At 39.9% G+C, this 12,837-nt stretch overlaps 1 protein-coding gene across 1 annotated transcript in view; it reads left to right on the top strand.

Moving 5' to 3' along the window:
• LOC133252773 (EGF-like and EMI domain-containing protein 1) overlaps positions 1–12,837 on the top strand; it is a gene marked incomplete at its 5' end in the record, with an annotated part of 608,340 nt that overhangs the window by 555,051 nt on the left and 40,452 nt on the right. Inside the window, one exon of the mRNA XM_061425692.1 lies at positions 12,560–12,691. Coding sequence (XP_061281676.1) covers positions 12,560–12,691 — 132 coding nt within the window. The remainder of the gene's footprint in view (positions 1–12,559; positions 12,692–12,837) is intronic.

Below are 12,837 nucleotides of genomic sequence, written 5' to 3'. Positions count from 1 at the left end.
TTTCCCTTTTCTGTTCCACATGCTATTTTCCAATTCTGAGCCACTGAATTATCCACACTCTGTAGCTCTTACAGTGATCTTGCCCTCTCCTCCTGCCCTCTCCAACTAGTGCTTTAATTGCCAAGGTAAACTGAAAAGGCCTGTTATCAAAAAATGTAAGGATGACTGCATGCTGATTCAGACTTGCTTATTTGCTATGAACTTCTGCAATCAATGTCTTAAAATTTTCTAGCCTGTTTGCAACTCAAATATAAGTGTATTGGGCCATTTTAGAAGAGAGATGTCATATGGCAAAAACAAGCAAACATATAACAACAAACAATGAGAGAAATACTTAGGAACCAAGAGCATTTCCTCTGATCTCTTATACAATCTGTCATCTGGTCCAATTTATTCCACCTCAAAGAAAGTCTCTTGGAACAACCCCTTATCTCCATCCTTGTCCAGATCTCCAGTTCAGGTTTTTGTCTCTCTCTAAGATGTCTACGGAGAAGGCAATGGCAACCCACTCCAGTACTCCTGCCTGGAAAATCCCATGGACAGAGGAGCCTGGTAGGTAGTCCATGGGGTCGCTAGGAGTCGGTCACGACTGAGCGACTTCACTTTCACTTTTCACTTTCATACATTGGAGAAGGAAATGGCAACCCACTCCAGTGTTCTTGCCTGGAGAATCCCAGGGACGGGGAGCCTGGTGAGCTGCCATCTCTGGAGTCGCACAGATTCGGACACGACTGAAGCGACTTAGCAGAGCAGAACATGCCTACAGTGGCCCCCGAAATGGGCTCCCATCCTGCAATCCAATGTGCACACTGTCATCAGTTTGACCATGATGTTTCTATGGCAACTTGCAAGCACCAGATCAAGGCTCCAGTGTGATATTAAAAATGCCTCACTTTTAAGGACCAGCACAACTCTTCAACATCATTCTTGTTCCTAAACCCTGTCCTGTAACCATGAAGTAATGTGTCTGTCACTTTCAATAAAAGACTTGATTCATTCATTCTCTTCCTTCTTACAGATGAATTTCTACTCTTCTAGACCCAGTTCTAATGCTATCTCTCTGAGGATACCTTGATTCCCACCTGATAGGATTAACTATTCATTTCTTTTAGATTCCTTAGCCTTTCTTACATATCTGTATGTAGCACTTGTTAGAATGTTCTATATCAGTTTTTCACATATCTTCCTGAATCAGTTCTCTTGGATTCTCCAAAACAGATACTAGGCTTATTCAATTTTATATCATCAGTGTCAAGCATAGGACCTTGTGAATAATGTAAATGTTGAATAAATATTTAATAAGCAAATGATTGTATACACATACCAGCCAGGGAGCCAGTGTTCTGTTTTTGTGTAGGATCAGCCTTGCACACAGTCATGCATATTGGACTAGAAAAGTATCCCTTCCTTCTTTTTTGTTTCCTTCGACAAATATTTATTGAGCAACTTCTGTGTTCTAGGTTATATGAGAGGCATCAGGCGTATTACAAATAATAAAACATTGCCTCTTCCCTGGAGATGCTTTCAACTTTAATATGAAGGAAAAGCAATAAATTAGGAATATGATTTGGGTACCAATTTCTTAACAGTCACCCCCTCTATGTTTATTACTGGACCACGGACATGTCTTCTTCTCTCTGAGGGCCAGTATTTGAGATAAGCCTTGAGTTGCACATGGTCACCTCCATCTTATCCCCTGACACTTTAGGATGTGTAGAAGGTCTTGAGAGAACCTTCTTGAAGTGTCTCAGTAGCTCAGAGAATGGTATCTGATGCAGAGAATGACAAGGTCATTGATCCAAGGGTCAGGACCCCTGGGTTCCAGTTTTAGCTCGGTCGTTAATTGGCTATGACCTTGGGCAAATGATTCACTCTATTTGGATGTCTTGTCTGTAAATTGAGTGTGTTGTTCTCTACTCTAGATTAATAGCTCTCAACCAGGAGTTCATCATGGGATTTTAAAAATACATCTCTTCAGTCCATACCAAACAATCATGAATTAGAATTAAATCTCCCAAGTTAAGGCCAGGCTGGGTATATTTAGCAAAAAAAAAAAAAAACAAACAAACAAAACTTGAGGGTAATTTGGAGAGACTCTGACGGAGCTATATCTGCTCTCGATAATATCTTTATATCTGAGGTCTCTGGGCCTCTGTCTGGCAGGTCCCCACCCTGACTGAGACATGGAGACTCTAGGCCACTCCGGTCTTTCTCCCTTAATAGGCTGTGAGAACCAGGAACATTGTTTCAAGAAACAATCAGATCAGTAGCTGACATCATAGGTCTTCCTGAAAGAGAGGAAAGAGATGCAGAACATAGATAAGACAAAAAAAAAAAAAATCCCCAGATACTTGTGGGATGCTAGTAATCACAACCGGCACCATGGGTCTCTCTGCAGCTTCTTGAACTTTACCATGGACTCAGCCATTCTGATGCCCTCATCCCCATATATTTATCCTCTGACTGAGGCACAAAGATCTGAGTGAGCTAATGCATCAAGCCATGAAAAATGAACAATTAAAACAATGAAGTTGTCAGTTCTTTTACCAGATTGCAAATAAATAACTTGCCTGTCAGCCTGGCTGTTCTGCTGGACCATTAGTTTAATACAAAGACATTCTGAGAAACGGGTGGATGACAGCTGATCTGTCACAAGGCCTTTGATAAGGACCTGAGCAAAATATGCTGTCATAAACCACCTAAGGTCAATCCCAAAGTATTAGCTGAAATTTGCATATACCTCTCCGACCATCATGAAAGCTGTACACTTCCTTTTTTGTTTTTTTTTTTTCCTTAACCAGTGAGAGGGTAGGTACTTGTTTTGACAGTCTAAAGCATCTTTATGCTTATGCTTATTTAGCTTGTCAGGAGCTCTGTGCTGGTATAGATGGCCTTGGAGTTTGTAACTGTCACAGTGATCTTGGGACTACACAATGTATCTCCTTGCTAGGCTGGACAGGGTCTTCCCATGAGAAATTACTTTATGCCGTGACAAATGCTAAGACAGTCATAAATTTCCAGACAAAAAGTCAATTCATTGCATTTTCTTCTATGTATGGTTTGAATTCTGTGTGCCATCTCAGAAAACATTTGCCAGCCAGATATATTGCTCATGGAAAATAATTATGAATATACAAGTCAGTAGACAAGACAATTAAATAAAGACAAATTCATTACATTCTCTAGTAGAGATCTCATTCATCTTTAAATTTTAGTGGAAAAAGTAAAGATATGAATGACCTCTCAGGAGTCACTTTGAAGAAGATAACCCTTATTTCTTAGAAGCAAATAGCACTATTAGAAAGTTTACCCATCATAAAATTAGGTGAGAAGCAGTGTTCATGAGGTTTTCAGGGTTAATCAACTTGTCTAATTGACTTTGTTTCAACTTGAATTTAACAAAATGACTCCTCAGTTTTTAATAAAAATCATTCAAATGCCTGAGAATGCAATAAATCAAAAATGCAATACTCCTTCTTCCAAAATCTTTTGGGTATTTATCTCTATTCAAGTCATATCTCCATGGTAAAAGTGATATAAATTCTACATAAATCAAAAGATAGTAACTGTCAATTCAGTCTTAGTTTGGAGTACATTCACTGATTAATTCAAAGGGTGAAATCTCACTTTAATTGTGTTGTTCAGTCACTAAGTTGTGTCTGCCTCTTTGCAACCCATGGACTGCAGCACTCCAGGCTTCCCTGTCCTTCACTATCACCCAGAGTTTGTTCAAACTCATGTCCATTGAGTCAGTAATGCCATCCAACCATCTCACCCCCTGTTGCCCCCTTCTCCTTGTCCCTTCAATCTTTCCCAGCATCAGGGTCTTTTCCAATGAGTTGGCCCTTTGCAACAGGTGGACAAATTATTGGAACTTCAGCTTTAATACAGAAAAACAACTTAAATCTAGAGGAGCCACCCACAGAGGTTTTGTGGTTCAGAATGATTTAAACTAGAAAGCAGCATGGATTATACTACTTGAAACTGGTTTGACCAGTTCTTCCAGGGGCCTGGAAGGCTAACTAGTAAACAAGGTGAGTAAGAAATTGTCAATATAAAACTCCCCAGGCTGATTTTCATACCTACTAAGTTAAAGCACGACTTGGTCTATTATCCAACTTTGTAATCTCTTTAATGTTATATAAAATTAGCACCCTTCTCACTTCCTAAGAAAAACCCCTGAGAGAATGGAAAAAAGCTCAGAGCTCATCCTAAGGCCATCTTAGTTTTGTTCTGATCTTTCCACTTAGTAACCTTACCAGTTGTGCAAGTGGTTTAATTATCTGCTTATCCTACTATGTGTACAGTAGCCTTCTCATACTGTTCATACAGCAGCACCTGCTTAAAGGAGACCTTACACATATTAATAAAACCAAACACTGTTCTATAGATAGGAGAACCCCAAAATTATTTTCTTACAACAGAATAATAATATTATACATGAAGCACTAAGAACAAGCAGTTCATGATGTGGAAAAATCCACTGTGATGTGTGTTTAGTCTTTTACTTCTCACAGTTTTAGCCCTTGAGAAGTCTCTTCTTGAGTGTTACTGTAGGTGTATCTGGGCCCTCAAGCTGCTTCCCAGGTTCTTGCTGGGTTCTGACCTCTCAAGAATCCCAAGTTATTCTCAAAGTGACATCCATTACAACATGTCCTTTGGTTCCAGTAAGTAAAAATTTTTTAAATAACTGATGATAGTTTTTCCATATTTTTATATTATATAGTTCTTAAAAAAATTATATTTTTGTGTTGATTTCTAAAATGACTTGTGCATCAAGCTATTATTAGTAACATAACTATTTAATAACATGATCTCTAAGGATAAATCAGAAGCTACTTAAAATACTTGGGAATATAGAGATTGTGATAGGCTGAATGATAGGCTCTCAAAGATGTCCCAGTTTCTGCAGTCTGTTAATATGTTATCTTACATGGCAAACGGGACTTTGCAGAAGTGATTAAGGATTGGAGATGGAGAGATTTTTCTGGATTACCTGATAGACCTAATATAATCAAAAAGGTTCTTGTAAGTGGGAAACAGGACTTCCCTGAGGGTGTAGCAGCTAAGACTCTGTGTTCCCAACGCAGAGGGACTGGGTTCAATCCCTGGTCAGGGAACTAGATCCCATATGCTGCAACTAAAGATCTGGCGTGCCGCAACTAAGACCCAGCAGAGCCAAATAAATACAAATAATTAAAAAAGAGAGAGAGAGAGAGAAACAGAATAAAAAGAAGCTAAGCTGCTGGCTTAGCAGATTTGAGAAAGTGGCCATAAGCCAAGGAATATAAGTGGGTTCTAGGAACTAGAAGAGGCAAAAAAATAGATCCTATCTTTAAGTCTTCAGAAAAAATGCAGCCCTGCCAACATCCTGTTTTTAGACTTCTAACCTGCAGAACTGTGAGAGGATAAGTTTGTTTTTAAAGGCCACTAAATTTGTGACAGTTTGTTACAACAGGAAACCAATAGAGAAACATTTATAACAATATCAGTTCAGTTCAGTTCATTTCAGTCACTCAGTTGTGTCCGACTCGTTGCGACCCCATGAACCACAGCACACCAGGCCTCCCTGTCCATCACCAACTTTCGGAGTCCACCCAAACCCATGTCCATTGAGTTGATGATGCCATCCAACCATCTTATCCTCTGTCGTCCCCTTCTCCTCTCAGCCTCAATCTTTCCCAGTATCAGCGTCTTTTCCAATGAGTCAGCTCTTTGCATGAGGTGGCCAAAGTATTGGAGTTTCAGCTTCAACATCAGTCCTTCCAATGAACACCCAGGATTGATCTCCTTTAGGATGGACTGGTTGGGTCTCCTTGCAGTCCAAAGGACTGTCAAGAGTCTTCTCCAACACCATAGTTCAAAAACATCAATTCTTCTGCGTTCAGCTTTGTTTATAGTCCAACTCTCACATCCATACATGAACACTGGAAAAACCATAGCCTTGACTAGACGCCTTACCATTGTCTAACATACATACACAAGTACCATTGCCCACACACTATTTGAGAATTATATCAGTAACTCAGGCTTCCCTTGTGGCTCAGCTGGTAAAGAATCTGCCTGTAATACAGGAGACCTGGGTTTGATCCCTGGGTTGGGAAGATCCCCTGGAAAAGGGAAAGGCTACCCACTGCAGTATTCTGGCTGGGAGAATTCAATGGACTGTATAGAACGTGGGGTTGCAAAGAGTTAGACACAACTGAGTAGCTTTCACACATCAGTAACTCATACATACTTGGATCTTTCGCTTTGGAAATTTTTTCTCCTCCCTCTTCTTTTCCCTCACCTTTCCCTTCCCACTACATATACTCTTTCTAGTGTTTCAGATCTGTTAAATTGTAATCTCCTCACAGAGAACCTTTGAAACAAAACACATCCCATCCTCTCTCTGCCAGTCTAAATTAGGGTCCCTGATGTCATTCACTCTCATAGCACCCTACCCCCTTACAACAGTTTAAAATTAGGTATTTATTTGAGTGATTATTTTGTTGTTTTCCTGTTTCTTCTTTTGGAAGTTTGAAGGGTACAAGTACCACATTTGATTTTGCTCACTGTTGTGAACCTAGCACATAGAAAGTATCCAGGAAATATCTCTTGGCTGAATGAGAATGTTCCAGAATTCTGCGAGTTCAGTTTTGTAAGATGGAGTGAAAGCATGCCTCATAATGCAGTCTGTCAGGGATCATGAAGCAACAAACTGATACACCACCTTCTCCTTCAGAGGACAAGGAGCAGGTTTTGCTTCAAATTTGATTTCGTCAGAAGTCCTAATCAAAGTCATTCAGCCAGATGACAATTGATAGATGTTTTTCATGATGCATATATAATCTAAGAAATACTATAGTATTTCTTGCCAGGAGCCGGTGAGGCATTCCACTCATGACAAAGGTTATGAGGAAGGAGGCTCGGCATACGCAAAGGCGGGATCGAGCCTCAGGAGTCCCCCTGGATATTCTTGAGTATCTGCCCCCAAAAAACCAGAGTCTGCCTACTTTATTGCTTTGTGCTCTCACCTCTGACTTTACTGGGGGCTATCCCCTACCACCATCTCGCTCTCTCTGACAAAGAGTTAACTTACAGCTCTGATTAATAAAGTTCCTGGGCAATTAGGAGTGTTTAAATCCAAACCCCTCAGATGGCTCTCTAACTCGCCTGACAAATTTACCCGGACTCCTACAGCTATGCATACAATTGTTTACAGTCTCCCAGCCTCGAGAGGCACGGGAAGCTTAAGATATTCAAATAGCTTAGAGCCTCTCAGAGAGTTAGAAACTGTCAGAATAAAACTAGTAAAATATTTCATTGATGAGCCAATGCTTGTTGCCAAGTTTTCACATCCCCTGTATTGTATCCTTGAATATGTATTAATTAATAGTTGGTATGTAGAAAAAATAAGTAGTGGCCTTGGTGTTGTAACTTTAGACCCTTAAGGTAATAAATTCTTTCCTTTGTTGTAAACCCATTACACATACACCCTATAGGAAAGCAATTTTATCTTCGGAAGATGGCACCAAACCTTAAAATAATTACTCTTAGAGAAAATAAGTCTTTGTTGATAAGTCTTTGTCAAGAGTCATAAAATGTTAATAAGCCTTCTGGCCAGAAGATAATGTAAATCACCTAAACCATTTGTATACGATAAATTTGCAGGAAAGAAACCCTGGTTTTTGATAAGGATCAAAGACTGCTGACTTTGCATCCCCTATTATCCTCTATGTGTAACTTAGGGTATAAAAGCCCCTGTTGAAAATAAAGCTATGGGCCTTGCTCACCAATGCTTGGTCTCCCCATGTCATTTTTCTCCTCAATTTCCAACTGAGTCTCCATCTGGAGCACGGATATTCTCTGCGACCATTTATTTGCCTGGGCTTCTAAGACCCACTCGAGAAGGTGTCTAAGGTGGGGCACCTTCTGCTATTCGAGAGGGCGTCTGCGGCCTCTGTGGTCAGAGCTAACCTGGTGTCACGGGTTATATTGATTTTCCACGTAAACCAAGCTACTCAGCTTCTTTTCTCCACTGAATTTTCCTACTGAGCTATCCTCACTCTATTATTCTTTATATCTTTATGAATAAATAAATAAATAGTCACCGACGCCGTCTCCCCTTCGAATACCCTGGATCAGCCGGGGCTAGACCTCGGCAATTTCTCAAAAATTCTCTTTAATAACATTCAAAATGCTTTTGCTGCTTTTATTTCCATTTGCACTTTATTGGTTTTCAATATGGGGTTTCCCAGGTGGTGCTAGTGGTAAAGAACCTGACTGCCAATGCAGGAGATATAAGAGATGTGAGTTTGATCCCAAATTGTAAATTCCTTCAAAGACACTTAAACATCCATTTAAGAACTGACTTTGAGAACTTCAAGAGATCAATTTTTCCTGAGTAATTATTTATATTTTCTGCAATTTTGATTCCACTGGAGTTCAAGAATCAAAGCTAAGGATTTGCTTGAACTCTTCTTGGGATGGAGAAGTGATTAACATTTGTGAACATTTTGGTGAAGCTTCAAAATGCAGAACGATTCAGGAGGATGTATTGAGGAGGATGTGGATACATTTTATTTATATGTATTTCAGAGACGTCATGCCATGTGATTTCAATGTTTTTTTAGAAAAATATCAATCTTTATTTCTTTTTAATTTTTTAATTGGAAGAAAATTGCTTTACAATATTGTGTTGGTTTCTGCCGTATAACAATACAAACCAGTCATAATTATACTGGTTTATGAGAACCAGTATCACCTCCTGGTGATATATATCACCTCCTTCTTGAGGTTCCCTCCCCTCCCTTCATCCCACCCCTCTAGGTCATTATCACAGAACATCAGGCTGGGCTCCCTGCATTACACAGTAACTTCTTACCAGCTATCTGTTTAACCTGTGGTAGTGTATGTATGTAGGTGCTACTTTCTTCATTCATCCTACTCTCTCCTTCTCCAACTGTGTCCACAAGTCTGTTTTCTATATCTGCATTTCCATTTCATCCCTGAAAATAGGTTCATCAACACCATATATATGCATTAATATAGAACATTTGTTTAGAAAAACATTGGTCTTTAAATATTAGATACTTTTCCCATATTATTCTGAATGTGTCTATGGATTTTGCCCATATATAGTATCTCTGTTAAATAGTCGATTCTGATTTTAAGTATAAGGGTTTCCATGGAAAGGAAACAGATTTTACTGAAATACAATGAGATCCCCCTATATTACTATGTCTACTCGGTTATTCCTCATAATAATCTGTGAGATAGCTCTCATTGATCCCACCGTACTGAAGAGGAAATTGAGGATTTTATTGACGATGCCAAAGCCTTTGACTGTGTGGATCACAACAAACTATGGCAAATTCTTCAAGAGATGGGAATACCAGATCATCTTACCTGCCTGCTGAGAAATCTGTATGCAGGTCAAGAAGCAACAGTTAGAACTGGACATGGAACAACAGACTGGTTCCAAATCGGGAAAGGAGAATGCCAAGGCTGCATATTATCACCTTGCTTATTTAACTTATATACAGAATACATCATGTGAAATGCCAGGCTGGATGAAGCACAAGCTGGAATCAAGATTGCCAGGAGAAATATCAATAACCTCAGATACACAGATGACACCACCCTTATGGCAGAAAGCAAAGAAAAACTAAAGAGTCTCTTGATGAAAGTGAAAAAGGAGAGTGAAATAGTTGGCTTAAAACTCAACATTCAAAAAATGAAGACCATGGCATCTGGTCCCATCACTCCGTGGCAAATAGATGAGGAAACAATGGAAACAGTGAGAGACTTTGCTTTTGGGGGCTCCACAATCACTGCAGATAGTGAGTGCAGTCATGAAATTAATGGACACTTGCTCCTTGGAAGAAAAGCTATGACCAACCTAAACAGCATATTAAAAAGCAGAGGCATTACTTTGCCAACCAAGGTCCATCTAGTCAAAGCTATAGTTTTTCCAGTAGTCATTTACAGATGTGAAAGTTAGACTACAAAGTTGGACTACAAAGAACTGATGCTTTTGAACTGTGGTGTTGCAAAAGACTCTTGAGAGTCCCTTGGACTGCAAGGAGATCCAACCAGTCCATCCTAAAGGAGATCAGTCCTGAATATTCATTGGAAGGACTGATGGTGAAGCTGAAACTCCAATAGGTTGGCCACCTGATGCAAAGAACTGACTCATTGGAAAAGACCCTGATGCTGGGAAAGATGGAAGGCAGGAGAAGAAGGGGATGACAAAGGATGAGATGTTTGGATAACATCACTGACTCAATGGACATGAGTTTGAGTAAGCTCCGAGCATTGGTGATAGACAGGGAAGACTGGTGTGCTGCAGTCCATGGGGTCGCAGAGTCGGACACAACTGAGCAACTGAACTGAAGTGAACTGTGGTCTTAAACAATTGTTTAAAGCCAGAGATATATGGCGTGCTGTGATTCATGAGGTCGCAAAGAGTCGGACACGACTGAGTGACTGAACTGAACTGAACTGAACGTCCATACTGGTGCTGAGCCTCCCTGACCCAAAGTTCATGCCATTTCCTCTAGACCACACGACCTTCAATGGATCTTGCAGACCAGCACAGTAATCATAAGGCCCCTCTCTATCAAAGCAAATCATACAGGATATTGCTTCCCTCAAAGCCCCAAGCCAGTGGGCCCCATACCTCAAGACGGGAAATGGCTAAATAGATGGGGAAATTGGAACTTATTACACAAACACTTCTGTGTTCAGCATGGCCACTTTGACTCGTTAATGTTGTTATTCTCCTCAGGGCACAGAATTTTGTGGCTGTATTTGCTGTGGCCCTGTCAAGCTTTATGCTCAGTAATGCCATGGCAAAAACAGGTCTTCCCAGTGATGGCAAGAATTTGTAGAACCGCAGCTCATGGCTTCTGAATTTATCAGAAGGCTTTAAAGACACACATTTTATTTTTTCTGATTGTGAGCCTTTCATTAGGGAGTACCTTTCATCACGTCACGGTGAAATGGGGCTGATGCTCTTATGTATTTACTGACAATGATGTGAAGGAAGTAAGAATATCACAAACATCCACTTCCAGTCACCTCTGAAATGCCACGACCAGTTCTTCTTGCTTCACCACTCATTAACAAGTAAAGTTAATCAACTTCTCAACCAATAAAACCAGATGTGCTCTTTGGCATACCTAGCAAGTTCAGGATAAGTGCATTACTGATATATATATGAATAATCACTGATTCTTAGAGAAAAAGGATGTTTAGATCAACAGCAGACTATATAAATAGTTGTTCACATGCTGAGTCAGATTCCACCTAATTCTCTTACTTGTACATATCCCAGTCAAGAAGAGAGGAAAAAATTCTCTTTTTAAAATTAATCACCCATATTTCATCAGTCTTTGTTTTTAATACTAAGCAAGCAACTTTGGCCGCCTCATGTGAAGAGTTGACTCATTGGAAAAGACTCTGATGCTGGGAGGGATTAGGGGCAGGAGGAGAAGGGGACGACAGAGGATGAGATGGCTGGATGGCATCACTGACTCGATGGACGTGAGTCTGGGTGAACTCTGGGAGTTGGTGATGGACAGGGAGGCCTGGCGTGCCGCAATTCATGGGGTCGCAAGGAGTCAGACATGACTGAGCGACTGAACTGAACTGAACTGAAGCAACCAAGGGCCTTTAAAGTTAGAATATCTAGTTTGTCTACCATTGCTGTCATTTCTATTTAAAAAGAAAACTGGAAGATGAAATGATCTTAAGGATTGTTGATGCTGAGAAAACAAATAACCCCACAGCCAATGAAACAGAGGGATACCATGAACAAGGCAGCTAATAACTTCTCCATTGTGAGGGTTTTCTAAAAGGTTGGTTCTTTCATGATGCTAATCACTCCCGAGGTGATAAAAGGTTGATTCAGAAATTGTTATGCAACTTTAGGTGCAGCAACCTAAATTATCTGATTTTTTTTCCCACTGAATGTGTTTGAATTGTCATCAGATACAACCATGAAATTCAAAATGTGTGCTTGACTACAACTTGTAAGCTGAGAAATTGAGAAATACCTAGAAAGCCTTTCTCCTTGTAAAAAAATGGTATGATATTATTTAGAAGTTGGGAAGGAAATCTTTCACTGCTTGGGCTGTAAAAAAAAAAAAAATCTCAAAACCAGCAGAGTAGCTGACAAGTGACACAAATACAGTATATACTAATGCACAGAGAGAAACAACCTTGAGAATTTAAACAGGCTGCACACACACAAAAAATCTTTATCCAGATATGTGGTCCCTCATGAATTATACTATTATTTTAGTTGATTTTACCTGACATCACCCTATGAGTTTCTTTAGTGACAAGAAAATTGCAGCCGGCCCTTGACAGTCGGTCACAAATTGACTGAACAAAACAAAATCAAACACTGAAGTAATCCCCAAGTAAATTTAATGAAACCTAAATCCCAATGGGTAGCACACTTCTGTAGGCAATGGTCTTATTTAATAAATTTTCCCCTGCTTTCACTTTTAGAGCTATATATACACAGACAAATTTAATTCATTGGGTTTACATTTCCTCTTTCCCTTAGTTTGTCCACCAGGCACATACGGGAAGGACTGTAAACAGGTATGTCAGTGTTCAGCTGAGAATGAGGAGTGTCACCCAGTCACAGGGAGATGTACCTGTCTGCCTGGCTACCATGGAAACCGCTGTCATCTCCGTAAGTGTGTTCTGTGCCTTAGTTGTAATTTACTGAAGAGACACTGCTGGAGTGGGTTATCATTCAGAATGCTAAAGGGCAAATGTTAATTCAAGGTTCTATCTAATTCATTGTAAATCCTATGGGAGTTTTTATTAGAATGGTTG

Source organism: Bos javanicus, chromosome 1, assembly GCF_032452875.1.
Source record: "Bos javanicus breed banteng chromosome 1, ARS-OSU_banteng_1.0, whole genome shotgun sequence".
Classification (NCBI taxonomy): domain Eukaryota; kingdom Metazoa; phylum Chordata; class Mammalia; order Artiodactyla; family Bovidae; genus Bos; species Bos javanicus.
This window is presented reverse-complemented; position numbering and strand designations above follow the sequence as displayed.